General features: G+C 37.4%; 1 protein-coding gene across 1 annotated transcript in view; it reads left to right on the forward strand.

Annotated features, from left to right (window-relative positions):
- LOC104132761 (pleckstrin homology domain interacting protein) overlaps positions 1-27,285 on the forward strand; it is a 116,653-nt gene extending 89,368 nt beyond the window's left edge. Inside the window, exons 26-38 of the mRNA XM_035901497.1 lie at positions 4,537-4,648; positions 4,859-4,920; positions 6,407-6,562; positions 8,480-8,600; positions 10,651-10,776; positions 12,746-12,818; positions 13,217-13,267; positions 13,564-13,713; positions 15,432-15,584; positions 17,736-17,899; positions 18,380-18,660; positions 18,970-19,131; positions 20,540-27,285. Coding sequence (XP_035757390.1) covers positions 4,537-4,648; positions 4,859-4,920; positions 6,407-6,562; positions 8,480-8,600; positions 10,651-10,776; positions 12,746-12,818; positions 13,217-13,267; positions 13,564-13,713; positions 15,432-15,584; positions 17,736-17,899; positions 18,380-18,660; positions 18,970-19,131; positions 20,540-21,183 — 2,255 coding nt within the window. The 3' untranslated portion in view covers positions 21,184-27,285. The remainder of the gene's footprint in view (positions 1-4,536; positions 4,649-4,858; positions 4,921-6,406; positions 6,563-8,479; positions 8,601-10,650; positions 10,777-12,745; positions 12,819-13,216; positions 13,268-13,563; positions 13,714-15,431; positions 15,585-17,735; positions 17,900-18,379; positions 18,661-18,969; positions 19,132-20,539) is intronic.
- Positions 27,286-27,760: the final 475 nt, after the last annotated feature.

A 27,760-nucleotide genomic window follows, 5' to 3' on the forward strand; every position in this document is an offset into this window, starting at 1 on the left:
TGAAAAGCTGGACATGAGCCGGCAATGTGCGCTGGCAGCCCAGAAGGCCAACCGTACTCTGGGCTGCATCAGGAGAAGCGTGGCCAGCAGGTCGAGGGAGGTGATTCTGCCCCTCTGCTCCGCTCTGGTGAGACCTCACCTGGAGTACTGCGTCCAGCTCTGGAGCCCTCAGCACAAGAAGGACATGGAAGTGTTGGAACGGGTCCAGAGGAGGGCTACAAAAATGATCCGAGGGCTGGAGCACCTCTCCTATGAGGACAGGCTGAGAGAGTTGGGCTTGTTCAGCCTGGAGAAGAGAAGGCTGCGGGGAGACCTGATTGCGGCCTTTCAGTACCTGAAGGGGGCCTATAGGAAAGATGGGGAAAATCTTTTTAGTAGGGCCAGCAGTGACAGGACAAGGGGTAATGGTTTTAAACTAAACCAGGGTAGGTTTAGACTGGATATAAGGAAGAAATTCTTTACAATGAGGGTGGTGAAACACTGGAACAGGTTGCCCAGAGAGGTAGTGGAGGCCCCATCCCTGGAAACATTCAAGGCCAGGTTGGACGGGGCTCTGAGCAACCTGATCTAGTTAGCAGTGTCCCTGCTCACTGCAGGGGGGTTGGACTAGATGACCTCTAGGGGTCCCTTCCAACCCAAAACATTCTATGATTCTATGATGAGAAAGCTGCATTATGACAAAACAGATCCTCTAAGGTGGTGGGGTTTTTTTGGGAGGTCAGGAAATGCTTATGTTCTCACTCATAAGAACAGCCTTGGATTGTCCCTGAAACTTAAAAGATTAAGCAAGTATTACTGATTGTTCAGAGTTCAGGATGTACTCTCTTACCCTAAGAGCGAATTGTATATGATGCCGTGTTTACAGAATTCTAGGTACTGTTGGGTCCTTTCCAGTATCTCAGTATATTCTGTGAAGTGACATACTCCCTAAAGTGAAATATTGGTAGCCTTCCTTTTTTTTAAAGCCAGTCTCAATGTTAAACACATTTTCTGTAAAGTAGCAGTGATTACTGTAGCAACTCAATTCCTGTGGTTCTTCAACTCAGGAGCTGTGGCTAGCACGTACACAGCTCACTTGGCAGCATTTCTTGCGACTTCAGGCAAAGCATCATATAGGAGAACGGAGGATTTTAATGCAAGAACGTGATGGTGTATCTGCCTGCCTGTGTAGAAACAACTGATAAAATGTTTCTGCAATACGCTTCCTCCTTAGTCTGTATTCCCTGTTTTCAAAGTGCTGTCCTCTAAGTTTGTTGTAGCTAAGGAACCTGAAGAAGTGGCACAGCTGGATGTTAAAATCTCTTTATTTTTTTATTTTATTTTATTTTTTCTTTACCTGACTTTTATGCCAGGAAAGATGAGTTGATCTCCCATCCTTTGATGTACATCATGATATCCCTCTTTAGGATGTGTGCCGTAGCGGTAGATGTATAATTTACATGATGCCCTATTAATAAGTTCCATATCATCTCATACTTTATATTATGTTGTCCAAAAAGGCAGCTAGTCTTCAGTTCTGTAGGGAATTTGGTAAAGAACCTAGGTTTGCGATTCAATAAGAAATGCAAACCTCAATTTCTTCTTTAAAGATTATTTCAGTTTAAAGATCCCTTAAGAGACAAGATTGGTCAACATCTACTAGTATGTCACCAAGCTTTGCTCTGTCCTGATGGTTATGGATCTGTGGTCTTGTCCTACTCTGCCATGCCATACATGTTTTTGCACAAGATCACAGCCGCAGTAGAAGAATGACTGCCGTACCTTACATGTGAACAGCCCAGCCAGAAGTCATCTGCCAGCTGTCCTGAAAGAAAGCCAGGAGTAGAGGAGGCACTTTGAAATGTTACTCTTCCTGTTCTCCAGACTATGAGCACAGGTAGCATCTCCTTCCTGGGCTGGCAACTGTGTTTCTAGAAACTTGCAATGTAAAGAATCAGAGCCACACAAAAAGTATTGAAAGTTCCAGAACCTTTTATCAAGCCTTCAGTGTAAATATTGTGAGTTTCAGGGCAGTAGTATCTAATAACCAGCTTATAACTGACAAGTGAGTGGTAGAGTTCATTCTTCAGTTCCTCTTTTGGGTGGTAGAAATAGTGGTAAATAAGTCTCCTCCTTTGAGACTGTATGAAATGCTAAAGCAGAGGTAGCAAAGACACTGCTGTTAAAACTGTTACAGCTCTTCCAGGAGCCTTCCAGATTGCTACATTGCTCTCTACATTGACACTTTGGGTATTTTACTAGTGCATGCTTATGTACTTGGAACAAATCACACGTTGTTTTGTTGCAGTGTGGAACACAACATAAACATGTTCCTTGAAAGTAGATTATATTTTCTACCAGGATAAGGAGAAATGCCCTAGAACTGCACGTGAAACTGTTCCTGAGTCTTTAACCACATGAATCTGAATTCCCCAGGATTTATCTGACATGTTCAGGTCTTCCGAACTTTCACCATAGCTCTTCATTGACAAACTGGTATTTTTTTCATGTTACGCAGTTGCTGGTTGTCTTCTCAGGACTGTTACTATCTTCTCTTATTCCTCTATGATTTCTGGCACTTAGCCTACAAATCATTATTTTTATAGCTACTATTTGCAGAGTCACTGGATATTAAATTTTCTGACTCCACTTTGTCATTAAAACATTGATCCTTCTAGATCTTCTAACCAATAACAGTCTGTGCTGTTTTGGTGGGGGATTTTTGGTGGGGTTTTTGTGGTGTGTTTTTGTTGTTGTTTGGGGTTGGTTTGTTTTAGGGAAGAATAGACTTATCTATGATACTTATATTTTGTAATATTAAATGTATAAATCCTCTCAGAAAGAACAAACTTAGAAAGCTTGAGAAGTGACAGATTCTTATTTCTACTCGGATTCTATTTATTGCATATCTATATTTTATTAAAGTTTAGCTATAAAGTTAATACTTGGGCTAAAAGCTATTCCAGTAGGACTCCTGCAACTTCAGCTGTATGTCTTAGATAGGTGCACATACCTGTTTCTTACGTAGCAGCCACTTTAAGTTCAACATACATTCTATATTTTCATTGACCTAATGTTGCCTGGTGATAAACAGTTCTGGAAAATTATGCTAAATCCTTCTTCTAATAAGAATTTTTGGTCTGCTGTCCACATGGATGAGGTAACATAGAGGATATTGGAAAAATAGTGATTCAAGAGATTGTTCTTCGGGCTTTTTCAGTCATGTTGTTTTCTGCTTTAGCGTTCTGTCTAGACGAGCACTGTGGCTTTTGAGAAATTGGAAGCGGCTGCCAGTGTACACTCCTTTAAGTGGTTCTGATCTGCTTAATGTTCAGCCCCATGAAGGTGCTCGCAGTTGTACCTACACACATTTCTTTGTAAAACTGATCACTAGGGAATGCCATGTTGGGAGACTGTACTTTACGGGCTCTTCAGAACAATTTATTCCTTTAAAATAAAGCATCAGCCCTTATTTACATTTTTAATCTTGCATTTCAGGTATTTCTGGTATACTTGGTTCTATAACATTCAGCACCGTTAGGACTAGTAATGGAATCTTTGTAAATGTCCTAGAATTACTTGCAGTCAAATTAAAAAAAAAAAAAGTGCGGTAAAGAAAGCAGAACATCTTTGAGAATATGTTTATTTCCTATTAATTCAGACAACTGCAGCAAGCAGTTGGGCAGAGTGTGGATGTATTGAAACAGAACAAACATTGCAGCAGTTGAGAAAGTGTGTGTATATTAAAATACCATGAAAACAAAAATATGCGGTTCTTAGAATCTCAGATGTAAATTACATTTGTTCTTGTATCGAGAAAACTGAATACTTCACTAAAAATTGTTTCTAAATTCTGTGGCATGTGTTACAGAAAATGTTAGGATTTATGATGGCTTGTAATGCACGTATTTTCACATGTAATTTTTTTTTTAATACTGCTCCTGACCTTCTTTCTTAGCTAGGTGAATGCTTTGCAATAGTGAAACTGTTTCAGGTCATAGTAAATTCCTTTGCTAACCTTTGAAGAAGCTTTAATAAATGTTACTCTTTTATCGGTCAGATTGCCTGCATAGTAAAGGGAATGAATGTCTTGAGTTACGTTTGGGTAGCTGAAGAAGCACTTCAGAAACTAAGGAGGAGGAGCTCAGCAGCATGTAAAATATTCCCCGTACAAAAGTGTGCCCGTGCTCAGTTATTTTAAAATGGCATATAGTGTTTAATGCAAGTAAATTTGAGTCTTAGAAGTTACAGCATTGAAATGTCTGCCTTTTATATGAAATTAAGAAATAAATTCATATATAAGGAATACGTACATAGATTGGCAAATCATTGGGTTTTTTAATGCCATATTAGGTTTCATTTTTGTTTAAAAGCAGCCTTCAGAAAGAATTCGATAATTGTTTTTAAACTGAGTATGACTCATGTTTGCCTGTTGATGCTACAAGTGTTCAGAAGGATTTCTGTATTCAGGATCAAGCTAAAGGCATATAAAAATGGCTGCCCTTGGAAGGAGTAAGGTACCTTGTACTGATGAAATTATTTTGTGTTCTTACCTAGGTGATCGTTTCAGGTCAGTGATAGATGATGCTTGGTGGTTTGGAACAATTGAAAGCCAGGAACCTCTTCAGCCTGATTATCCTGATAGCTTATTTCAGTGCTACAATGTCTGGTTAGCAAATTTTTCTTCAATCTTTTATTTTAATTGGATATTTCATTTGAAGTACTGACTGAAAAACTTGTTTTTGTTAAATTCAGTCCTGCATCTCACTGTACCACTTTATGTACCACAAAGTGTTACACTAAGTTATGTTACAAACATTAAATAATTACAATGTTGAAGCAATTATTAGTTGATAATTTAAATGTGGTTATTTTTAAGCTGGGACAATGGTGATACTGAGAAGATGAGCCCTTGGGACATGGAGCTGATACCAAGTAATGGTATGGTGCATTAGTAATACAATTTGCTTTAAGAGTGTATTTAAAGAAGGAAAGAAATGTTGTATGGTTTTACCTAAATAATCCTGTTTCCCTTGGGGAGTGAGGGGAAGGCCCACAAACCAGTTTCATTTGAAGAACATCCGTATATCAATTACTGAACTAGAAGCAAATCAAGATAAACGAACTGCAAAAAAACAGAAAAACTAAGCGTATGTTGAAAATAGACAGAAATGCTACAAAACCTTACAACAGGTGATGCAGAGTTAACTTTTTGTACAGTTAGGAGGATTGAAGATATAAACGTGTGCCCTACCTCAGCTTTGAGGACACTGGCTGCTCTGAGACCTGACAGCATGCCTGCAGGCGTTCAGCGCATTGAAGGCGCAACATGCGCCTGTGGGACAGTTTGGTAACAGTAGGGTTGGCTCCCTGCCTGGCCCAGCACATGTGGCAGATGACACGCTGCAGAGCGCACAGCAGAGCATGGGCGCTGTTCACAGACAAGAACGTACTGTTTCTTCGTTTCTCACTTGGGTGTTTTTTGAAGATTTCATAAAAATCTGATTTAAAAAAGAAGTAGAATTGGCATTTTTTCCTTGTGTTTTCTAGGAAACATTTGATAATAGTGTCAGTCATAAGTAACCATATAAGTAACCGTAAATAATTCCTAATTCTTTTAAGTTGTAAATGTGTGCATTTCAACTTTTCATTTTGGTTCAACCCTTCTTTCAATGGGTACCTCACAGTCATAAGTAAAATTCAGACGTTAGAGTGGTAACATGACTAAAATAATTAATTAAAATAGGCAGATAACCAAACCTGAACCTGATTTTTTTTTTTTTTTTTGCTTGTTTCACAAATATGTACTTTTTTTTCCCTTTCCTTTAAAAAAAAAAAAAAGAAACAAAACCAACAACTTGTTAGAGAGGAGCACTTTGCATTATTCTCTGAAAATCTACTGTTACATATGAAGTGTCAGAGTTGGTAGGTCCTCAAGAATGCGAGGGTGATGGCACTTTTAATTTGCTTGCTCTGGTTTTAGCATCTGACCTCACAAAACTGTGACAAGGTGGAACCACTACCATTCATTACCAAAACAATTTATTACTAAGAATTTGGGGGTGGTTTTTGGTTTTAGCAGTTTTTTTTTTAAAAAAAAAAAACCTAACAAAAAACAAAGTGCAAACTTTAACAGTGATAAAGTAGTGTCTTAGTTCTAAAATAAATTCTACAGTTAGCTATTTGGGAGAGGATAAATCTTGTTTCATGGACTTGTACACCAAACCGCATTGTAAGGATTTAAATTATAACATACAACAATATTCAGAAAGGATACTGGATGCATCCAAATGTATGTGAGCAAATCAAGAACTATGCATTTGTTTCGGTTAGTAAAATGATGTTGTATATCTTTTGAATTACAGGTATATGTATTACACAAGATAGAGAGACTTATGTTTTATTTAGTTTTCATGTTACGTTCTAGCTGTATTTCCAGAAGAACTGGGAACTAGTGTTCCTTTAACAGATGATGAACGTAGAACGCTGCTCTACAAGCCTCTGGATGGAGAGTGGGGTTCCAGGACCCGAGATGAGGAGTGCGACAGAATTATTGCAGGGATACACCAACTCATGACTCTAGGTAAATCCTGAATAATATGGGAGATGTTTCTGTGTTATATTTTTTCAAATGGTGCTCATGTGTCCTTCTGAAATTACAAAAATGAATGTGATAAAATATACCTTTTAACTGGAACAAAAATTTCCCCTTGCACGTTTTAAATTTTTTCATTAATGAATACATATAAAACCTAAGTTTTCTCCTGTTTTTAAAGGAAACTGATGCTTTTTCGTAAATAATTTGACACATGCTAGGGGCTTGGGTTTTACATGCTAGAAACAAGTACTTGATTTCTTACTTCAGCTACCAGAATCTCTTGTTGGGATTAAAATTGCAAACGTTATGATGAACAGAATATTAACTATGTTACAAGCAGATAGGGGGGAAAAAAAAATCTTACATACTTGCTCAGAGAATGGATACCTCTGTGTAGATTTCCCCTGTATTAGCCTTTTCTTATTCCCGTTTTCTCCCCCACATTGCCTTAGTTGTTATGCAAAATGTTGAGGAAAAAGTAATTGATGAACTCAGAAAAAGCTGCTTGCTACTCAGTTGTAGAGCAATTACTCTTTACAGGCAGCTTCTGAAAAAGTAATTGTTGCAGCGTTTAACACATCACTGCCATATTTACATGATCAAAGATGGGTGTCTGAGATGGAGATCCATCAGTGAAACAGGCTGAATCGGAAGTCTCTATGTTGTGTGATGAGCAAACTGTGTTAAGCAGCAGTCTTAAGCTTGGGGGTAACAGCAGTCATAAATTAAGTTGTCACAGGTAATTTCTGAAGTAATTGTAGCAAGGTAAGACACATAATAACTCTCAAAATACTTCTGATACCTGAATGTCCCACGTTACGGCTTCTTTGGTGACATACTGCATAAGAAGCTTCCCTTTATTTCCAGAATAAAGGAAATGTCCTTACAGTGTAGTAATACAAATTACAGAATTACATTGAAAAAAACCTTGTGAGGTAATGAAACTTTAGTTGTTTCCACTGCATTGTCTAAGAGTAATAGTCTTACATTTTTCGTTACCTTGTCTGGCATACTGCTTAGTTTGGGATTTAACTGTAGCATATGTGGTGCATATCGGTACAAAGTAGCAGTTGCTAGAACATTCATAAGAGTAAGTAAACAGCTTTTAGAAGAAGAGCGGAAAAATGTTTAGCAACAACATATTTTCTGTTTTTAAAGACTTTTGAGAGAGACTTTAAAGTGGTTTTTTATGGTTTGGTTTTACAGTATTTTCCCTTGAGGTATAAAATGTTAGAATGATGTGTCTAAGCACTCGTGATGCTTCTAAGCACAGGAGGAAAAACCCAAGTTTGTGTAGGTGCACAGACTTAAATTGCTCAGCAGTCTTCTAGTATTATGGTGGGTTGGTTTTAGGAGGCTTCTCTGCTATTAGGTAGGGACAGGAGATCATGTTTTTATTCTGTCTCGAGTGTGGATTTTCCCCATGTCTTAATGAGATTGAAAGAGTACTGTAACTTTTATGGTAAGAATTTAATGCATTGCTTTGTTTGAAGATGGGAGAGGGGCAATATAAAACCAAGGGGAATGAGCCTGTGTTGTAAATAACAACACTGAACTGCAGGTCTTCATATATGTACAATCTGTACATTTAAATCTACTTTTCTAATGTGTATACTTTGCACGCGCTTGCCATGTCTCTGAAGAGTGTGGTGCTTCAACACAGCAGAATGGGTAGTGACTGCAGTGTTTGTACTTACAGCATACACCTCAGCAAGCTCTTTTGTTTGTAGAATATCACAAATTGTTTGGAATATCTAGAGTAGTTGTTATTTTTGGGAGAGTGGTATGCATTTCAAACATGAAGAAATAGCATATGTTGTGGGGGGGGGATGAATCTTGAAACTGCCAAGGGACTTCTGTGAAATATAACTTGGACTTTTTTTTTTTTCCCATTCTATCTAGATATTGCTTCTGCATTTGTGGCACCTGTGGATCTTCAAGCTTATCCAATGTATTGCACTGTTGTGGCATATCCCACAGACCTCAGTACCATTAAACAAAGACTGGAAAGCAGATTTTACAGGTTAGACCCAAGTCTCAGTTGCTGCTGCGAAATACTGCCAACCGTATTTTTGGTAGCTCTGTCTTGTAGTACCCAGCTAGGAGATGGGTACAGGTGTGCGCTTTCCGTTTCTCCCATCTTCTGTCCTTGATTCAGATTTCCATTTTATAAAACTTTAGAAAGGAGTGAACATCACTTCTCCAAAATGTATTTTAGAGTTGCATGGCATTCAGATTCCTGCTTATGCAAATCACTTGCTCCATGTGAGACTCAAACTGCAGGACCAGCGACTAGGTCAGTAAAATGGGCTTTAGTCAAAAGGATTCAGTTTGCACTTCATGATTTTTTTTAATCTATTTTTTAATAAAGGAAAACTTAGAAATAAGTGGGTTTGTCCTGATTTAAAAAAAATAAATAAATCATGCATTATCACTTAAGAAGCTACACAGAAAATAGCTTCTTAAATTATTGGCCTTGAAATTCTAAATTGTTGAACAGCAACAAAAATAAGTTTTAACTTTTTGACACTGTTTTGACATTTTCCTAAACTGTGATTGCAACTGCTGGTGGTTTGGGGTTTGTTTTTCTTGTTGTTTTTTTGTTGGATTCCGCGCCCCCCCTCCCCCCCCGTAAATATTATCTATGTAGGAATATGCTCCCTTAAATTCCTTCTGTTTCCTTTGGTTCTTGGGATATATCTAGTTACTAGTGTCCCTCTAATACTTGTTTTGAGTAAACATGGATAGCATTTTGTTTTGGGCCAAATTTCAAAGTTAATTGGTAGTACTTTATGCATACTAACTGAAGATTGAATTCTAAATTAAAATCACTTTTTCATTTTCAAAAAAGCCCTGGTTTTTATACATTATAATGCAATTACTCACATTTGTTGTTCCATGTTTATTGTGTGGTACAAGGTAATCCAGTTTTCACTTCTATAATACATTGCTTTACAGTCGGAGGTGGCAAGGACTTTTTGCTGGATTTTGTTTCTCTTGTCAAAAGAGTAAGCAGCTATTTTTGGTAATCAGCGTACCTTCTTCAGTAAATCTGGTTTTATTAGTTTGCGGTATTGCCAAGACCTGGTTAAGTAATAAGCAACCACCTTGTGTTGTGCTTTCTGGTGAAGTTTTTTTTCTTCACCTTCTGCAAGAGAGATTGTTCAGATCACTTGGGACTTTGGTAGCTTTTCATAAGGCTTATCTTAAAATATATTTCTTTTTTCTCTTCTGAACCAGGAGTCTTAGCATGCCTGTATGTTTTAAAAAATGCAAAACAAAGCACAAAAAATACGATCTTTCCCAGTCACTACTGGCATTGTGTAGAACTAAATGCTGGACCCATAAACATGATTAAATTGCATCTAAACACTTATGCTATGCTAAACAAGTTAAACGATCCCCTGCTTCGCTCTACAAAACACTTGTGCAGCATTTCTTTTCATCTTTCACTGGTATGAAAATAGAAGATTGCATATATTTGTCAGAGTTTTTTATTTGAAATAGTATGTATTTTTTTTTATTGCACCTTTTTAGATGTGGATTTAATTTTTTCAGTTATTTTTGCTTTTATGCATCCTTTTTCATAATGTGGCTGTTCTATAGTTAGGTCATTAAATCAGAGCTATGTGAGGAATTCTGATTGTTGTCTCAGGAAAAGAAAAATATACTTTTTAATAATTTTTGTTATTACTATTCTGTTAATCCTCAGCTGTGACTTAAGAGGTGGTAGTGGGTGCATTATGTATATCATAAAAGAATAATAAAAGTGTAAAGTGTCACAGCTGAATTTTCCTGAGGAGCATCAGCTGTATATTCTTAAAGCCATTTGTATAAATTACCGCAGGACATGACATGAGAGCAGGAAACCTGAGGAAGCTGCCTTCTACTGGTCACATAGGGCAACATACCGAAGTGTGCACGTTTTCTGATTTAATGTAAAAAAATGATGAATGGGTAATACATTGGAAGAAGGATGTAAGGCTTTTTCTCCAGTTTCATATACGTTGGTAGAAATCAAGGCTGTCTTGTCTTTTTTTTGTTTTGTTTTTCTTCCCTTCTTTTGTATACAGGCGCCTTTCTTCATTGATGTGGGAAGTCCGGTACATAGAACATAACACTCGTACGTTTAATGAACCTGGAAGTCCTATTGTCAAATCTGCCAAATTTGTCACAGATCTCCTGCTACACTTCATAAAGTGAGTTGCTTACTAGGTCTGTAGTTATTTCTGTCTCTTATTTAGCCTTTTCAGATCTGAGTTTTAAAGTGAGATAGTTCTGCAGCTTGAATAAGCCTGCTGTTGGGGCAGACAAGAATAAAGCTTGTCTTGACAAAGACGACATAAGTGTGCAAAACAAGATGAAATTCTGTAATACATTGATTGGCGTGGCATTTTATTTCAAGAGACTTTCTGCTAAATTATAAAAATGGGTCTGAGTATCTTTGTGGAGTGATAGGTATATTTATAGATAACTTAGGAGTTCTTATTTTGAGTTTTAAACACTGCCTATGTTAACATAATTGTGGGCATTGTAATTATAAAGTCTTCACAATTTATAATATGATTGAAAATGGTGTTTGATACGCAAAATAAAAATTGGAGGCTTTGTAATCAACAGAAATAGTAGTTACCTTTTAAATATTCTTTTTTACTATTGTCTGTAGAAAAACTCAGAAATGTTTTGGGTTGCTCAGTGTCAGTTGACAGCCTGCAGACCTAGAGCTTGTAAGAAGAGCTGACTGAATGTGTCTGCTGCCTTGATGTGCCTATACACTGTGTGAATGCTGCTCTTCCCACCTTGTAGAAAGGGCAAGATACTTCATTAGCTTAACAAAAGTCATGACATTTTTAGTGATTTAGTTTCTCAGCATTAAATTGAATCTTGTTCTTTTTTATCTCATGTGTTCATAAAAACATTAGAATTGCATTATGTATTTGGGAATCTAGGGCTTTGACTCCACACATAAATATTTGATATCTTCAGTGCCTCTGATATCTGATGTTTGCTGGAAAGTGAAAAATACTTAACTGCTTCAGGTGTTAAAAGTCTTGGTGAAATACACCTTTAGGAATAGATATGTATATAAAGGGCTTCTCTATTACTAATTTTGTTCTTTAATATCTTTGTCCTACGTGGAGTTTTTTCTGATTAATTAAGCAGCTCAGGGTTTTTAAAGGGTGTGTTTTTAATTGGCTTAGCTAAATTACTGCAACACATGGATATTTTTATTTAATAATGGCCTATAGTTTGTGTCTATTAATATACTTAAGTGAATTAGCAATGCATGTAAAGCCCAGACTTTTTTTTTTTTTAGGGTTCTAACTTTGGGGTAGAAGGCCTAGACCATGGAAGGCAAACCCCATGATTCTAATGAAAGTGAAATATCGAGATGCCTCTGAGAATCTAAGGCTTAGTCTCTAAGTTATCCAAGTCTTTTCAAAAGCAGAAAATGGGGGAAGAGTGGGGAGTGTTGCTGGATTTTTTTTTTTTTGTTGTTAAATTATTTTTTCCACATTCTCCCCCAGCTGTTCAAGTGAGAATCGCAATAGCCTGTGCTATGGGTTACGATTCCAATGCAGAGTTGCTGAGTGTTTACTCCTTTTTTTTCTAATGGCTTGTATTGCTACATAGCAGAACGCATTTGGGCTTTCTTTTGTGTAGGGGTTTGCTATGTTAACAAGAGTTGAAAATCAGCGTTAGTTTTGCTGATTTAGTTATGCAGATTTATACAGTAACAGCATTAGTCATTACACAAATAAACATTACGTTTGAAATGCCTTACATTGAGGGTGCTAATGTATTAAATTGCATTTTTGTACACTAAATCCACTGTAGTGTTTCTTACAAAGCTCAAAACCCTCTATGTGGTGTAGTATTAGATTTTGCTAATGCTAATAAATTCACAGTAAAGGATTATGATTTTTAATTTTAACACTGTTAAGTGGTCTATATTTTACAGAGCGCAGCTAATATTTTACAGCTTTTTGAGCAGAAGATTAGCTTTTCTTATTACGGCAGTCCTCTTAGTATTCATCTAGCACTACACACTGTGTCGTTTTATTTGGGAATGGCTTCATAAACATTTGCCTTTTCTGAGGCAAAATACATTTGATTCCACAGGTGAAGATGGAAAATAAATGTTCATGTGTGTTTCTTTTTACACAGAGACCAGAGTTGCTATGACATAATTCCATTATACAATGCAATGAAGAAGAAAGTGTTGTCTGACTCTGATGAGGTAAGCGGTTGTGTCTTAGACATTGGCATTGACAGACTGGAGAAACGGGACCACTGTCTCTGTCCTACTGGATACGGCAGTACTGCTTTCGGTCACTGTAAGGGAGTGGGGTGTGCTTTTCTGTCAGTTAAATGTTTCTTTTTGTCAGCCGGGAGTCTGGGTAAAAGTCCAGCCGCCTCTCCTTTAGTGCAGCGAGTTTAACCGTTTACTGGAGAATTTAGATGCTGCTTAGACTTCTGAGAGGTTCTCAGAATGGACGGTCACGTGAAACACTTCCCAGAGGGACAGGGATAGAACTGTAAAAACTCGAGTTATAAGTGAAGTATAAAAGAACTCACCTACTCATATATGCTTATATTTTTTTAACCTTTTTATGCGACTCATTATCTTGCTCAAAGGAAGAAGAGAAAGATACAAATGTGCCAGGAACTTCCACTAGAAAAAGAAAGGTAATTTGTTGTTGGTTTTATTTATAGTGCTGTAAATAATTAGAAATGCATTTGTAAAGAAAGGATTGTACAACTGAAAAGGTTTTCATTAACGTGCAATGTCAGCTTTTGGAAAGTTTTGAACTTTGTGATGTGTTGTTCTCCTGAGGTGTTCAATGTAAACGCATTTCTGTCTGTGCTGCTGCGTGTTACGAATTCATTAATTAGAATTTATATCCTGTGGGGTACATCTTCCATTAGATGTTGTAAAAACAGCTGGTTTGTTTAATATGTACCAGACAATATTGTCATTTCAGGATCATCAGCCAAAGCGGCGGCTACGTAATAGAGCTCAGTCATATGACATTCAGTCATGGAAGAAGCAGTGCCAGGAGCTGCTGAATCTTATTTTTCAGTGTGAAGACTCTGAACCGTTTCGACAGCCAGTGGATCTCCTTGAATATCCAGTGAGTATTTTAGAACAGGAAGGCTGACTATAATCCCGTTGTTAGGTTTTTGGGGGTTTTCGGTGTGTGGGTGTTTGTGGGGGGAGGGGGTGTTTGGTTTTTTTTTTTACTATGACCATTTTTCCAACTCTCTTACTTGAATCCTCAGGCAGCTCTATTGACAGAATCTTTTTCAGTGCTTGGTTGTCACATGATAATAAAGTTTATGGTCTCCTTAAAGTAATTTCAAAAGAAATTGTACTTCTGCTTTCTTAAATACTTCAGTTGCAAAATGTTTTATATTCAAGGATGCCTGTGGTGGTAAGTAAATTACAGCTTTTGCAATTAAGATGCATCTTTCCTTTTCTGAGTGAAAAACGGTCATACACGAAGCACATACGTTTGGTTGTTGCATGTGACAAGTGTTGTCATGGATCACTTCTTGTTTTCATTTCAGAAGCACAAAAACTAAAAATAATTTTCATATCACAGTCATGTGGGCTGGATGCAGAACAAATACCCACTGAAGAACTGTAGTGAACCATTAACTGTAGTAACAGTGGCTTTCCCGAATTTCGCTTTCTGCCGGGGTGGTTGCACTGGAGTTCGGATAGCCGTGAGCAGCCATTTGTGACTACAGGATATTTTAACGCAAAAGTCTTGTTGCCTTGGATCTCTTTTGGCCTTTTAGGCTAGTTTTACTTTGAGCAACAAAGCAAAGGTTTTGCATGCTTTTTCCATCTAGCGTATCTTATGTTTTTCTTTTAAAGTATCCCTCTAAGGAGACTAACTTGGGGGAAATGAATCGTCCCAATTAGAGAAAAGAAAGGCTTTGCTTTCGGAAGTCACTAGTAGGTCTGTCTTGACACTTCTGCAGCCATTGGGCACCATAATTTTTGACGTAACCTAAACTTTATGCCATGGCCAATTACAAGTGGCCCTTTGTGCTTGAGATCCTCAGATGAGCTGATGTAGAGCCACCTTACTGGGCTGGGGTATGCTCCCATGCATATGTTAGGTATGCTGGGGTCACAAACCTCTTTAACCTTCAGAGGAACTCAGACAGGTTCTATTTGCCCTGATGGATTAAGTTAACTTTTTGGTTAATTTTGGTATTAAAGCTTTGTGTCGTGTATGGATATTCCCATTTCTTCCATAGCCTGGAAAAAAAGTTCTGTCACTGGCTTGAACAGGGTCCTATTTAAGCCTGTGGAGTTTTCATTATCTTAATACTACTTTCCTGAATTGTGAGGTTTCCATTTGGGAAACTGCTCAGGTTTCAGCAGAGATGTGCTAAGCCTCTGATCAGGTTCAAATATTCAGACTTTGTATTTCAAAGCTAATGTGTAAAACCAGTATTAGTCTTAGTACCAAGTTTGAGCTGTCAGGCCACCCTGAAACTTGTAGTCACACTTCTGTGTCGCGGTTACCTTCATGACAGTGTGTCAGTAACATAACCCTTAGGACACAAAATTTTGAGCTCTGTATTTCAGTAAATCTGTTTAGAAAATGAATTAAGTCTTGTATCGGTTAACTTCTGTCCTCGATCCTGTTGGGTATGTCTGTGACGAGTTACGTTGTGTTTGAGTAGAAAGGAGCAAAATGTCTTTAGCAGTCTTCCATACCTATTAAAAGAGGACACTTGGTTTAAACAGCTTTATCGAATGCATCCTAATGATACATTAAGACTTGGAGGGGAAAAAAAAATTGTAATACACTGCTGTGCTGTTTCTCAACAGGATTATAGAGATATTATTGACACTCCTATGGATTTTGCTACTGTTAGAGAAACACTGGAAGCCGGAAACTATGAGTCACCGATGGAGTTATGTAAAGATGTGAGACTTATTTTCAGCAATTCCAAGGCCTATACACCAAGTAAAAGATCGAGGGTAAGACTTTATTTTCTTTTTGTTGTTGTTGTTTGAAAGAATATTTACATCTGAAAAATACAGGACAGAAAAACAGAGAGACAGTGCAATTGATTACGTTAAAAATAAGTTTAATTATTTCTTATTTTCAAACACGAATATTTCTGAGAAAGTAGTACAGATTTGTATTTTAAAGGAAAGGAATGTATGCTCTTTAAAAGCGTAAAGTTCTGATGCTCTGCAAGTGTGTTTCAAAAGTAAATACTTGAAAGTGGATCTAAAGGGAGAGACACATTGAAGGAAAGAACTGTAGAAACATGATTGTGGGTACAGTAGTGGAATTTAACTGATATTTTTAGGAAGAATCTAGATTTTCAAAACACACACACATGCAGAGCCCTAAACTCCTCCACTTTGGAGGTTGCCCCAAGCTGAAATACCCAGGTATAGAGAGTAGAGGATAATGAAATTCTGTGCTGTTCACCAGCATGCAGTGAGATGGTAATGAAGCACTTGGGATTTTTGGGAAGCAGAACTGTTTACACAAAGCATGAGCCTACAAAAGCCATTCTTGCTGAGCTGATATGCCCTGCCAGTGGTAGAGTTAATAATATTTTCTCTCAAATTGACTTGTAGGTGCAGTATCTCTTAGCAGTGAAAGTTATAAATGTATACTTACGCATATTCAAGGCTTCTGTGTTGCTTTTCTTCTACTGCTCTGCATTAGGTGTTAGACTAGAATTATTAATAGCTTCAGCTGTTCTAAATAGCAAATGGATCATCAGGACTTTATTGTCTTAAAACGCAGGGACAAATTCCTCAGTAGGTGACTAGCCAGAAGGACTGATCAGTGATTGACATCTCTTCAGTCAGTCATGGGCAACTCCTACTCGCTGTTTGGGCCGCCTAAGGATCAGTCTCTTGTCTTTCAGTTGTGTCAGAGGGCAGGGCTTTCGGGGCAGGTCTGGATTCTTTTGTGGTTTTTTTCATTCTCTTCTTGATCTCCTCAAACTAAGATAGGAGAATGCTTGTCATTATCTTAGCTCCATGTGGTTTCAGATTCTTCTGACATTTTTATATTTTTTTTCATGTTTCTTCCAAACAGTAGTAAACTTGTAGCTCTTTTTCATTTTACTTAGAAGTGGAAGGTTCTGATATCAAGAATTTTAATATTCCAGAACCTATGTACTTTCAGTGCATGCAACATGTGGTTGTTGAATGGTGATGTTGTTACTCTGGCTTGTCATTCAGTGATATTTTTAGCATCTTACTTTACATCACTGATGCTTACTTGAAAAGTAAACCTAAACCTGTTAGCTTTTTTTTTTTTTTCCTCTTGGCATGTTAGACATACATTTTTATATAGTTCTTTACTTTTTTTTTTTTAAATGAAATTTCTTTGGATGTTCTCTCCAGTAATGCGTGCAGAATCTGTCACACTTACTGTTTAATCTGGCACTCAGACAGTTTGTCTGGTGTGTCATTAGGTAGGCAGCTGTTTAATATTGTCTTTGCATTCCATATTCAAAGAAGGTGCCATGTCCTCTCTTAAAGTATCTAGACAGTTTGCTTCGGTGTTTTTTGTTTCCAGAATTAGAATTAATAGCAGCTGTGCTCAAATAATTACTTGTGATCTAAACTGAGTTTGGTTATGTCTTCCTGTAAATCATCCAAGGCGGGGTGGGGCAGAAAAACTTGCACCTACATAATTCTAATACATTGATTGTACCTGTTGCAACTGAGTCATGGGTAGTATCAGTTCATCCATAAGAGGAATAGACTGATGTTCAAATATAGGGCATAAGGATGCAACTTAATACAGAAGAAGATTAGATTTCTTGACCCAAGGTATGAGATGGTAAAATTCTGTTAAGGATCTCGTTCTGTGGTTTCTGCTGAAGCAGGAAAGGGATGCGTTCTGGAAAGGCAGTGGAAGAGGTGGCTTTTTCTAATTTTTCCTTTTGTGTGTGATCTCCAGTTGTAGTACACTTTCAAAACCATGAAAATACTGAAAGCAAACCTACATGTGGATTTGTTGATGCAGACCGTAAATTTCCTTTAAAACTTTTCCATATTAATGAGTGTTTGCGTCTAGATATTGTTCAATGATTAAGTAAAGTAATGCTTTGGAAAAGTGTAAAACTTTCTTGTTTACTGGCTTTTCTTTTTTAGATCTACAGCATGAGCTTGCGCCTTTCTGCTTTCTTTGAAGAACACATAAGTTCTATTTTATCAGATTATAAATCTGCCCTACGCTTTCATAAAAGAAACACAATAAAGAAACGAAGGAAAAAAAGAAGTAGAAGCAGCTCGGTTTCCAGTAGCGTTGCATCCAGGTACGTTAATTCCTTTACAGTATTCACAAAATGCTGTGCAAGTTTGACATACCTGAGCAGTAGAACTTAGTGTGGTTTTTTTTTCTTCATACTTCCTTTACTATTCCCTATATTGCAGAATGATAGCTTGGACATGCAAGTCCCTATGGTGTGGAAGAGTTTTAAACTTTACTTAGAGCTATCCTAGTGTAAGTGCTTAAAATTCAAATAACTCCTAAACATGTAGCGTAAAGCAGCATCGTTAAGGATAGTGATGGCATCATGCTTTGTTATATGACTATAGCATTTATTTTAAAGATTCGCTTTTCAGAGGCTCACAACTACATGAATTTCCACAGTAAATGTCATATTTTTAACATACTTCATACAAAGGTGATTGTTCTACTCCCATGATCTCAGACACTATCGCATTTAACTTTATTTACTCCTGCGAAATAAAAAAGTGGTCATCCAGGATACAGATTGTTCTTACTTTTGCAGCCCTGAGAGGAAGAGGAGATTAATAAAACCTCAGCCAAAGGCAGAAACTTCTGCCCCTTCGTCATCATCTGCACCTGCACGGTCAACTGCACTGAGACATGCTCCACCTCAGATGAATGGAAAAGCAGCTGAAACCTCTTCCCTTGTGCGGACTAGAAGCAATAGGGGGATAACAGATGTAGCTGTTACAGAGCAACCATCTACTTCTTCAGGAGCAAAGCCTTTAACAATAAAGCCTTTAATTACAAAGCCTAATACTACTGCAGGGTCAGGAAAGTCAGGCAAGTTGTTTTTCTTTTAAGCTACGAATGTTTTTAACATAAAACTTGCTTTTTGGAAATCTAATGTATTTGTCTCAGTTAAGACTGGTTCTGTTTTCAAGTTGCTGGTCCTCTGAGGTTCTTCAGAGGAGACCTGAACAAGTTAGGCTATGTTGTTTTATCCAGGAAGCTTTCTCACTTCTAGATCACTGATTCAAATCGTTTGCTTGTAGTAGGACATGACTTCCTTTTTAGCCAGATAAGTAGTTTATACCACATACAGTCCTAACATGAATAACTTTTTTTTTTTTTTCCTTTGTGTCCTTCTAGTACTGGAGAATTCAACCAAACATTCCAAGAACCAGAATATTGTATCAGTCCCTAGTCAGTCTGATTACAGTCACAACACTAGGAATAACTCCACAAGAGAAAATGCCGAGAAAGAGAAGCAAATCAAGCGCAAAGTAAAATCGTCCACTGTTAATCAACAAGGTATGGAGTTTCTTTGGAACTCTTCCCCTCCCCCAGTTATTAGTTGTGATCATTTGCGGGTGGGGAAATTAGTATGCATTGTGATTTAGCAGAATAGGGAAGCCTAATGGAACAACTCAGTCACAGTTCATTTCCTTGATAAATTAGCACGGTTTTGACTACTCTCAACACCATTTTCATGATGTGATAACTGTGTCGTCTAGCCCATTTTGATATGTTAACGTATCTGTACCTTCATTTAAATTATTACAAGGGTCCTGTTGCGAGTTCTCAGATTCCAAAGCAGACTTCTGCAGGCTCACACTTTAAACCCTGTGGGTTCTCCCTAATAAAACTTGTGTGGGATATATTTGGGTCAGTAGCGCTGAGCGTGATGACATTCTCCACAACCATGAGCATAAAGGTCAGAGCCTCCCAACTGCAACTTTATTCTTTCGGGTTTTGCCACAGCAAGATAGAACCTACACAGCGTTTACTGCTTCTGCTTAATATATTTGTGTGGATTGATCGGACCTGGTTCCATGTAATCTTCTGACTGAACTTGTTTGGTCTTTTGATGTCTGGATACCTTAAGAGTCAGAGCTTCTCTCCTGCACATTCCACTCACGTGACAGAGGAGGCCTTTGCTTTTAGTGCATGATGGGGCACATTTGAACACAGCAGGAGCTGTGCATGGATGTTCCATCAAAGGACTGGAAGATCCATCATGCTGGCTATGAGCCTGTTCCTGGTCACGTTTTAGGCAAGGGCTGTGGTATCAGAACGTCTCCACAAGAGGTCCAGAGGAAGTTGAGTACCACTCACCTAAGGAAAACTCACAGCCTATAGAAGTCTCCAAACAAGTATCTTCTGCCATTTGTCTGTTAACATGAGAAATCTGTGCAAATTGCATTACTCTCCCGCGTTTCTACCCTTTCCCTTGCTTATTGTTGAAGTAATCCCAGCCTAATGAACTGGCTATAAACGGTGCTGCCTCCGGTTGAAAGAAACTTCCATTTCTCCAGAGGTGACCCGCTTGTGAAGCATTCCCAATCCTTGCAGCAGTGCTGCTTGAGCAACTTTTTGCTGCAGCAGATACCAGACAGGAGGTTTTGTCCACTGGTGGTGTTATTGGCCAAGAAGAACACCTGAGCCTGTTCCCTTTTCTATTTTTTTTCTGGTTTTGTTTTGTGGTTTTGGTTTTTTTTTTTTTCTTCAGGCTACCTTGAGCTAAACCCAACTGGAAGTTAGTCCTTGTTGCATACTGGCATGAAGCTCTTTGAGCTCTACTTTGGGTTTTTTAGATTTTGACAGATTGGCAATCGCTGTGAATCCATTCAGATATTTTAGTAAGAGTTTTATTAAGGCAGTGTGAAAATGAATGTAAATGCAAATCTGTTACATGTTAAGTATTCTCATTTCTTTACAGCAGATTGCAAGAATAATGCTTTGGCATCAGGAAGCATTCAGGTGAACGGACATGGAGGACAGCCTTCGAAACCTCCTGTTAAAAGAGGTCCCGGACGGAAACCGAAGGTGGAGACTAATAACAGTAGCTGTGAAGTGGTGCACAAGAAGAGAGGCAGAAAACCAAAAAAGCTACAAATTGTTGAACAGCAAAAGGTCTCAGAGCAGAATACAGTCCCGACCGCAAGGGATACACCAGAAGAAGCCTCTGCTTCTACTGCATGCAATTCTCTTTCTGAAAACAATATGAAGGAAGACTTGTTACAAAAAAAAGGCCGTGGGGGTAGAAAGCCAAAAAGGAAGATAAAGACCCATCAGCCAGGCTCGGACCTCTTAGTTCCTGCGAATGTTAAAATGCAGACAAGAAGCAGGAGGAAAAAGATAGATGAGCCTATGGAGGAGGGGTCTGAAGAGCTTAAAGAGTCTGAACCTCACATGAGAACTAGAAACCAGGGTAGGAGGACAGCCTTTTACAATGAAGATGACTCTGAGGAAGAGCAAAGGCAGCTATTGTTTGAAGACACCTCCTTAACTTTTGGAACGTCTAGCAGAGGCCGAGTCCGAAAGTTGACTGAAAAAGCAAAAGCTAATTTAATTGGTTGGTAATTTTTACCAAGGGTTTTATTCAGAATGCTATGGAGCAGGTACCATTAAGGAACAGCAGAACAGACTTCTGCTTCCCTGCTGCTATTATGGGTTAGAAGAGTATGTTCTGATTTGGGGAGAAAAATTTAGCAAAAAATAAACTGAAAGAACATTCTTTGAAAGAAATATATATTTTAAACTTTTGCTATTTATTGCCCTCCAAATAGGTTCTGCATTTCAACAGTCATTTTGTTCACAGTTGAGAATAATCGAAGCAATTTCTGACTGATGTACGGAGTTGAGAACTACTCTGCTCGCGTAGTGCGTAGTATCTCTACACAATTAAAAAAAGGTTGATAGAACTTTTAACGCCACAAACTGAAAACAGAAGTCTATTTTTGACCAAGCAAGGTACACATTGATTGTAAAGTCAAGTTGCCTAGGAAGGCAGATTTTGGCAAAAAGTGGCAGTAAATTCACTTACGTTTCTATTAAACACAAAAATACCAAACTTTGCTAATCTGAAAATGCTTAATTTCAGTAGCGATGGAACGTTCAACTGCAAAAGAAGCCTAGCACAGGCTGTCGGTTTATCCAAGTTCTGCCAAACATAGCAAAAATGTAATCACAAAGATATATATATATCCACATTGGAAAAAGTTTGACTAATGTCTAATTTTTCAGACCTTGATTCTTGTATCAATCACTAAATCTCTGTTTATTGTGCCAAAGACTGAGAATCAGTGCAGTGGAAAGCCTTTTTTTCTTTTTGAGTGTCAGTACAGCATACCATTTGCAGTGATAAAAGCTGTGTATTGTTTTAAATAGTAAGTTGTTAACATTGTTCTGAAATGTATCCTTTTTGGTACTTTTGGTAGAAAATAATGCACTGGTGGGGTCCTTTGACAGAGATGTGTTAGACAAAATGTAAAATTGGTTAAAGGATTCAAGGAAATTACAGGACAGGTATGGAATGATGATGTTTACTTTCTGATCCAGATTGATTGTTGTTTCTACAACTTTAGACATGCTTAAGAGGCTAAAATGACCTACAAAGAAGAGTGTATGTGTATATATTAATATATACATAAACACATACATATAAAATATTACCCAGGTATAAATTTTTTTCAGGATTTTTTAGATAGCACTAGAACTGAAAATAAATTTTAAAATGTCATACTTTATAGTTTAATTTTAAGGGGAAGATTGGTTATTTTCAATTATTAAGGTTAAAAGGCCAAATCACTTTTTATGCAATCATGTTTTATACAGTGGTCTCATTGCACATTGTGTTTTTCTGCACTTTTTATGGTATATCACGCTGACATAAGTCAATATACACCCTAAAGAAAAATTCCATTTAATGATTGTGCCTTGTATTCTATTATTTCTTGCATCCTTAGTAAAATTAAGTTGTCTATTGTAAATGATAACTATATGACTTAGGGGAATGTATTGTTATATGTACTGCTCTGGAAAAGAAAAGCAGTTATTTATTTGTTTATGGTACATTTAGTTATTTTATACCTTTACAAACAAACTTTAATACCATTTTCTATCACTTAAAAAAGTATTGTCCAGTTTTAAGGAAAAAAAAAAATACAGAAGTAGTCGTATATTCTGAGATCTGGTATGGTACAAAAATGTAACCAAAATTTTCTGGTTATACGTTATTTTGGAAGTTTGGGTAGTATGAAAGATTTTTTTTTTGTGTGTGTGACCCTAACGTAGTTGAAAAAATAAACCTGAAATGAAACCTCAATTCTGCACACCCTTACTTTATAATAATCCTTTTGTTTGGTTGGTTTTGTTTTGTTCTGGTTTTTTTTTTTTGGTTTTTTTTTGGTTTGTTTGGTTTTTTTTAACAAACCTCAACTGCAGTATCTGGAAGAGAGGGCATACAGAATTAAGACCTTAAATTTGCACAGATTCTGTATACTTATTTGAGGCCTAATTCTTCACTCTCTATTTTCTGTTACAAAAGACCCTTAAATGGTTGAACAAAGAACATTGGTGTATGGCACCAAGAGGAATAGCAATACGCTACTGTGGATAGCAAGTTGGTGTCCACCATACCTAGCTTTCTGTGTAGTTCATTATGCATTTTGCTACAAAAAATGCCTAAAAGATGTTCCAGATCCTCTTTGAATTGTTACAGATACTAATTTAGGGAGCAGGGATTAGTTTGCATTTCATTTGCCGGTATATTTATTTTTTTCTAACAAGTATTTATCATTCAATTAAAATGGAGTCACTAAACACATGGTAAGATAACAAGCTATGGTCGTACGGTTGCAATACAGCTTCACAATTCAAAGTTAATTGATTCTACTTGTTAATTTTGTCAGATCTCACTGATGAAGGCAATCATTTGAAAATGTGTAATTTCCTGATGTTATCTGCATTGTAATATACGGAATAGATTATATCTAAAATTCAACTTCTGTATTTACTCCATTTGTAAGAATGTTTTATATGGCATGTTTATGTATATATTTATATATCGAAAATACCTTGTATGTGAGTTTTGGAGACTGAAATAATATGCGTTCCCTTAACAGTAGGTAGAAAATTGTACATCTTAATTTTACGAGGATAGAAGGCCTTACCTGCAGAACATGGGTACTGCTTCCCACCCAGTAATGTCGGTGACTTTAGCCAGTGATTTTTTAAATTCATATTACACACATTCGTGCTTTTCCTTTCAAAGTAAATTATGGATAATTTGGGAATTCTTTCTTATAGAAGCAACACTAAAAATTAATAGAAATTAATTCCAGATTTATTTAAAAGTTATATTTTTATAATTTAATTTCACTAGGTTGCAAATTTTATTTATGAGACTTTAGTCACCATCAGACTGTGCATTTTAGTCGGGGAAAAAATGTGTTATTTGAGGTGGTTGTGACTGTGTCAACACGGAAAAAGAGCTTTTGATTATGAAGTCTTAAGTTTTTAAATGTGAGCAATAAAACTATGGGTCAGTGTACTGGAATAATTTAAGAACTATAGTTACATGCATGTTTTGTAATGCCATCAACATATACCTAACAGCTGGTTCAGAAAACAGAGTTATCAAAATCTCATGTGCTTGTTTCACGTTTGCATTGTAAATAACATGGGTTCGTAGCATACACCCGCAAACGATCTTACAGACCTGGCAGCAATTAACGCAGTTTTATTCATTGAATTCATTTATATTTGACATGGATATGAGGATACTGTTCTGGTATTTCTACTCTATACTGGGAAATGTTAAAATTGGTATTTACCGCTGAGCGGTATCTTAATAACAGTGTGTTTTCTAACTACCGATGAGGAAATGAGTTCTGTTTCTGTGATACCGGTGTGCTCTAAATGTTTAACAGAAATCACTGTGCCTGTGCCTACATACTTACCAACCCTTCAGCCGTTTTGTTTCTGTTTGTTAGTGTGTTCTCTGGGAACTGAACTTAAAATTTTACCGCGATAGTGTTCATTATTGTCAATATTGAACTAGAGCTCTTCGTCACTTGGCAATGACCAGTGATACAACTTTACAGAAAAATGTCTTCCTCCAGTGATTAGACTGCTGTGATATATATTTGCATATGTTTATTTGTACAGTGTCCGGTTTGTACATGTGATCAGTTTGTTGATAGACTTGTAAGATTGAGTTGGTTGAGTTAAATATTACTATGGCTTAATATTTGTAAAACTATTCATTGATAAAGGACCCTGATGCAGCACGTAGGATATATTAATATCTATAAAAAAAATAAATTGTAGTGTAGAGACAACTTATTCGCTGTATTGCTGTACAAATATTTTTCAAGTACCAATTCTGATTCTGTGCCAGAGGCTTTTGTCTTACCAAAAAAAGGCTACATACAACACAAAATAGTCTGTCCATTCGGTAACTTCAAGCTTGTTACAATTTTTACACCACATTGTTAAATCTTTTGCTCACGTTTGTTGGATCAAGGACTGCAAGTAAATGCTAAAGCATGTGATTTGAATTTAGGCAGATATTAAATGGTTGACTGGTTCTATGAAAGCTTAACTGGATGGGACCCTTTCACCCCATACTTACACAGTAGATTGGAGTTTAGAGGTTTCCAGCCTCGTTTTCATCAACTCTTGTACTTAATTTTGAAGCATGCAAATCTTGCTGAGATGATTTTAACATAATGCTGGTCAATCAAGGTACAGCCATACCACAATAGTTACGTTGTGTCCTGAGTCCTTAGCTTACTCTGAAGGTAGTGTATTTTGTCCACAGTAGGTTTGTTTTTTTCCAAAGGTTTTTCTTTTTGCCTTTTTTTTTTAACACAGTTGAGTGTGTAACAAGAATTTACGTACAACTCTGCAAGAGCGCTGTGATACAGAAGGAAGAGGGTTTTAAAACCTCACCTAGAAACAGCAAAAGCTCATTTTCTGTTTACTACCTAATGAAGACAAATTAGCTGTGTAAAATTGTTATAGAATATATTTTCTTTCATCCCTGAAGTTCTTCTAACAGATTGGTTTCCAGGGGGACCTAGATATTCAACTGATAAAAGGGCTGTTAGCTTTCTGCTGTAAATTATTGTATATACGTGCTTGTTCATATGCAGAGGAAAGCGTATTAAACCTCATAAAATTGGCCAAGGCTTGGCAGTGTGTTTCCAAGAGCAACTCTGACACTGACAGCTTCCGTAGCTCCCGTTTTTGAACCGGGAATACAGCTTGTACACCACCTTCTGTGTCTGGGGGAAACGTCAGGTAGCTTTTAAACTAGAGCTAACCTTGAGGTGCTCTTGCATTTGAGCTAATTTTAACATGGGAATTCGCCGTGTCGTTTCACTGTGTGTTAGAGGAGGAAACATGCCGAGAAAGCTAGATTAGAAGGCATCTTAAATGCAGAAAAAGGCAATTAGCTTTTTTTTGTGGTTTGTTTGGGGTTTTTTTTTTTTTCTTCCCCCGAGGGTATAACAGCCTCAAGGCACTCTAGAGAGAAACCGTATATGCTGCAATAAAATAAAGGTGAATAAATTTAGCTTTTTGGGGGTAGGTAGTGAGACAAGTAGTCATTTGGATCCTTTTTAATGCAGATAAATACATCAGGAAATTCACTTCAAATAATGCAAACAATACATTTTAGGGAGGGGAGGTAGTACTATAGTATGAATTTCTACCCTGAAAGAACGAAGAACGAGGTCAGACAAACTAGGAGTAGAAAGAAACCTAAGTACCTATGGTGTACACATGCCTGTATGATGTACATGTACTATTTTGTGCTTACAGCCGTGTGTGTTGGTTTGCAAATACTTTGAGACCATAGAGAAGTTACATTTTTGGACCATACTAAAACTTCAGAAGTGTGGCGGACAACTGGATAATGATCTTGCGTGAATTAAATTGTCATAATGTTTAAATATGTATAGAATGGAGCTCAACTTCGAGGAAATGACCTAGAAAGGTTAATTTTGAAACTGACACATTTTCAGATTAAAAATTACGCTTATTTTGTACAGAATTATGTAAAACACAAATCTGTTGTATGTAATGAGTAACAGTTTTGAAAACTATAATTCTTTAGCTTTATCAAGGTTTTTTTTTCCTTCCAGAAATCTGGATTATCATGTTATAACCTGAAGTATCTCACCAGGATAACAGTGCCCTTTCTTTTTGTACATACGGATTGGAAATTTCTTTACTGTTACGTGGACACTTTCTATGTTAGTTTTGATGCATAATACTTTGAATCCTTTTATACAAACTAGAATGTATGTGTAAGAATTACTGTCACTGCAATGTAGTAACTACAAACTTATTTTTAAATAAATAGAAAACATGTTTTTCTAAGCTGTCCAACAGTGTTTGTTTCTATCAGGCCATGTACTGCGTTACGGGACAATTGCTTACGCGTTCCTCAAAACAGCCTAAAAACAATTTGTTTGGATTCCCCATGGAATAGCGTGGCATAGCGTATCACGTGGGAACAGGCAAAATTACAACCAGAGCCCTCTGACAGAGATCAAAACTTGCTCCTTTGTAGGGTTTTTCACTGAAACCCACCATTCTGGAGGCACTACAAAGGCACTAGCAGCCACTAGATGCCATCTTGGCTCACATGTGCAGCAGGGCACCCACAGAAGCCATCCCTGTTGGGGTGACAGCCGTGTGTAGCAGAGCTACGGCCAATCTATGTGGAATCCTTCCCAACAACCCCAGGAGAAGGTAAAACCAACTCGGCAGAGAGGAGTCCCCCGCCTCCCTGCATGTAGAATGCTGCTCTCCAGTCTAGGTGGGTGATGGGCAATGCACCAAAAAGTCAGTACGGGATGTGCGTTCACAACGCCGTGGGCTTGGTTTGTTCATATCTAGGTGTTTCTGCTCAATAGGTGGTAAGGCAAAATAAGTGTTTGGTATTTCACATAGCGCACCGCATGGATTCCGTTTAGTTTCATGTGTTACATGATCAGGGGATCTCCTCGATGTGTACCTTACCTGAAGTCACAAGGGAGTGAGCAATCGGAGAAACCCTTGCTGGCCTCTCAGGTGCAGGTATGCGTGCTGCTGAGCATGGCATCAGGCAATGGTCAGAGCAGGACAAAGTGAGTTCCCCAGAGCT

Source organism: Egretta garzetta, unplaced genomic scaffold (genome assembly GCF_000687185.1).
Source record: "Egretta garzetta isolate BGI_Z169 unplaced genomic scaffold, ASM68718v1 scaffold9, whole genome shotgun sequence".
Classification (NCBI taxonomy): domain Eukaryota; kingdom Metazoa; phylum Chordata; class Aves; order Pelecaniformes; family Ardeidae; genus Egretta; species Egretta garzetta.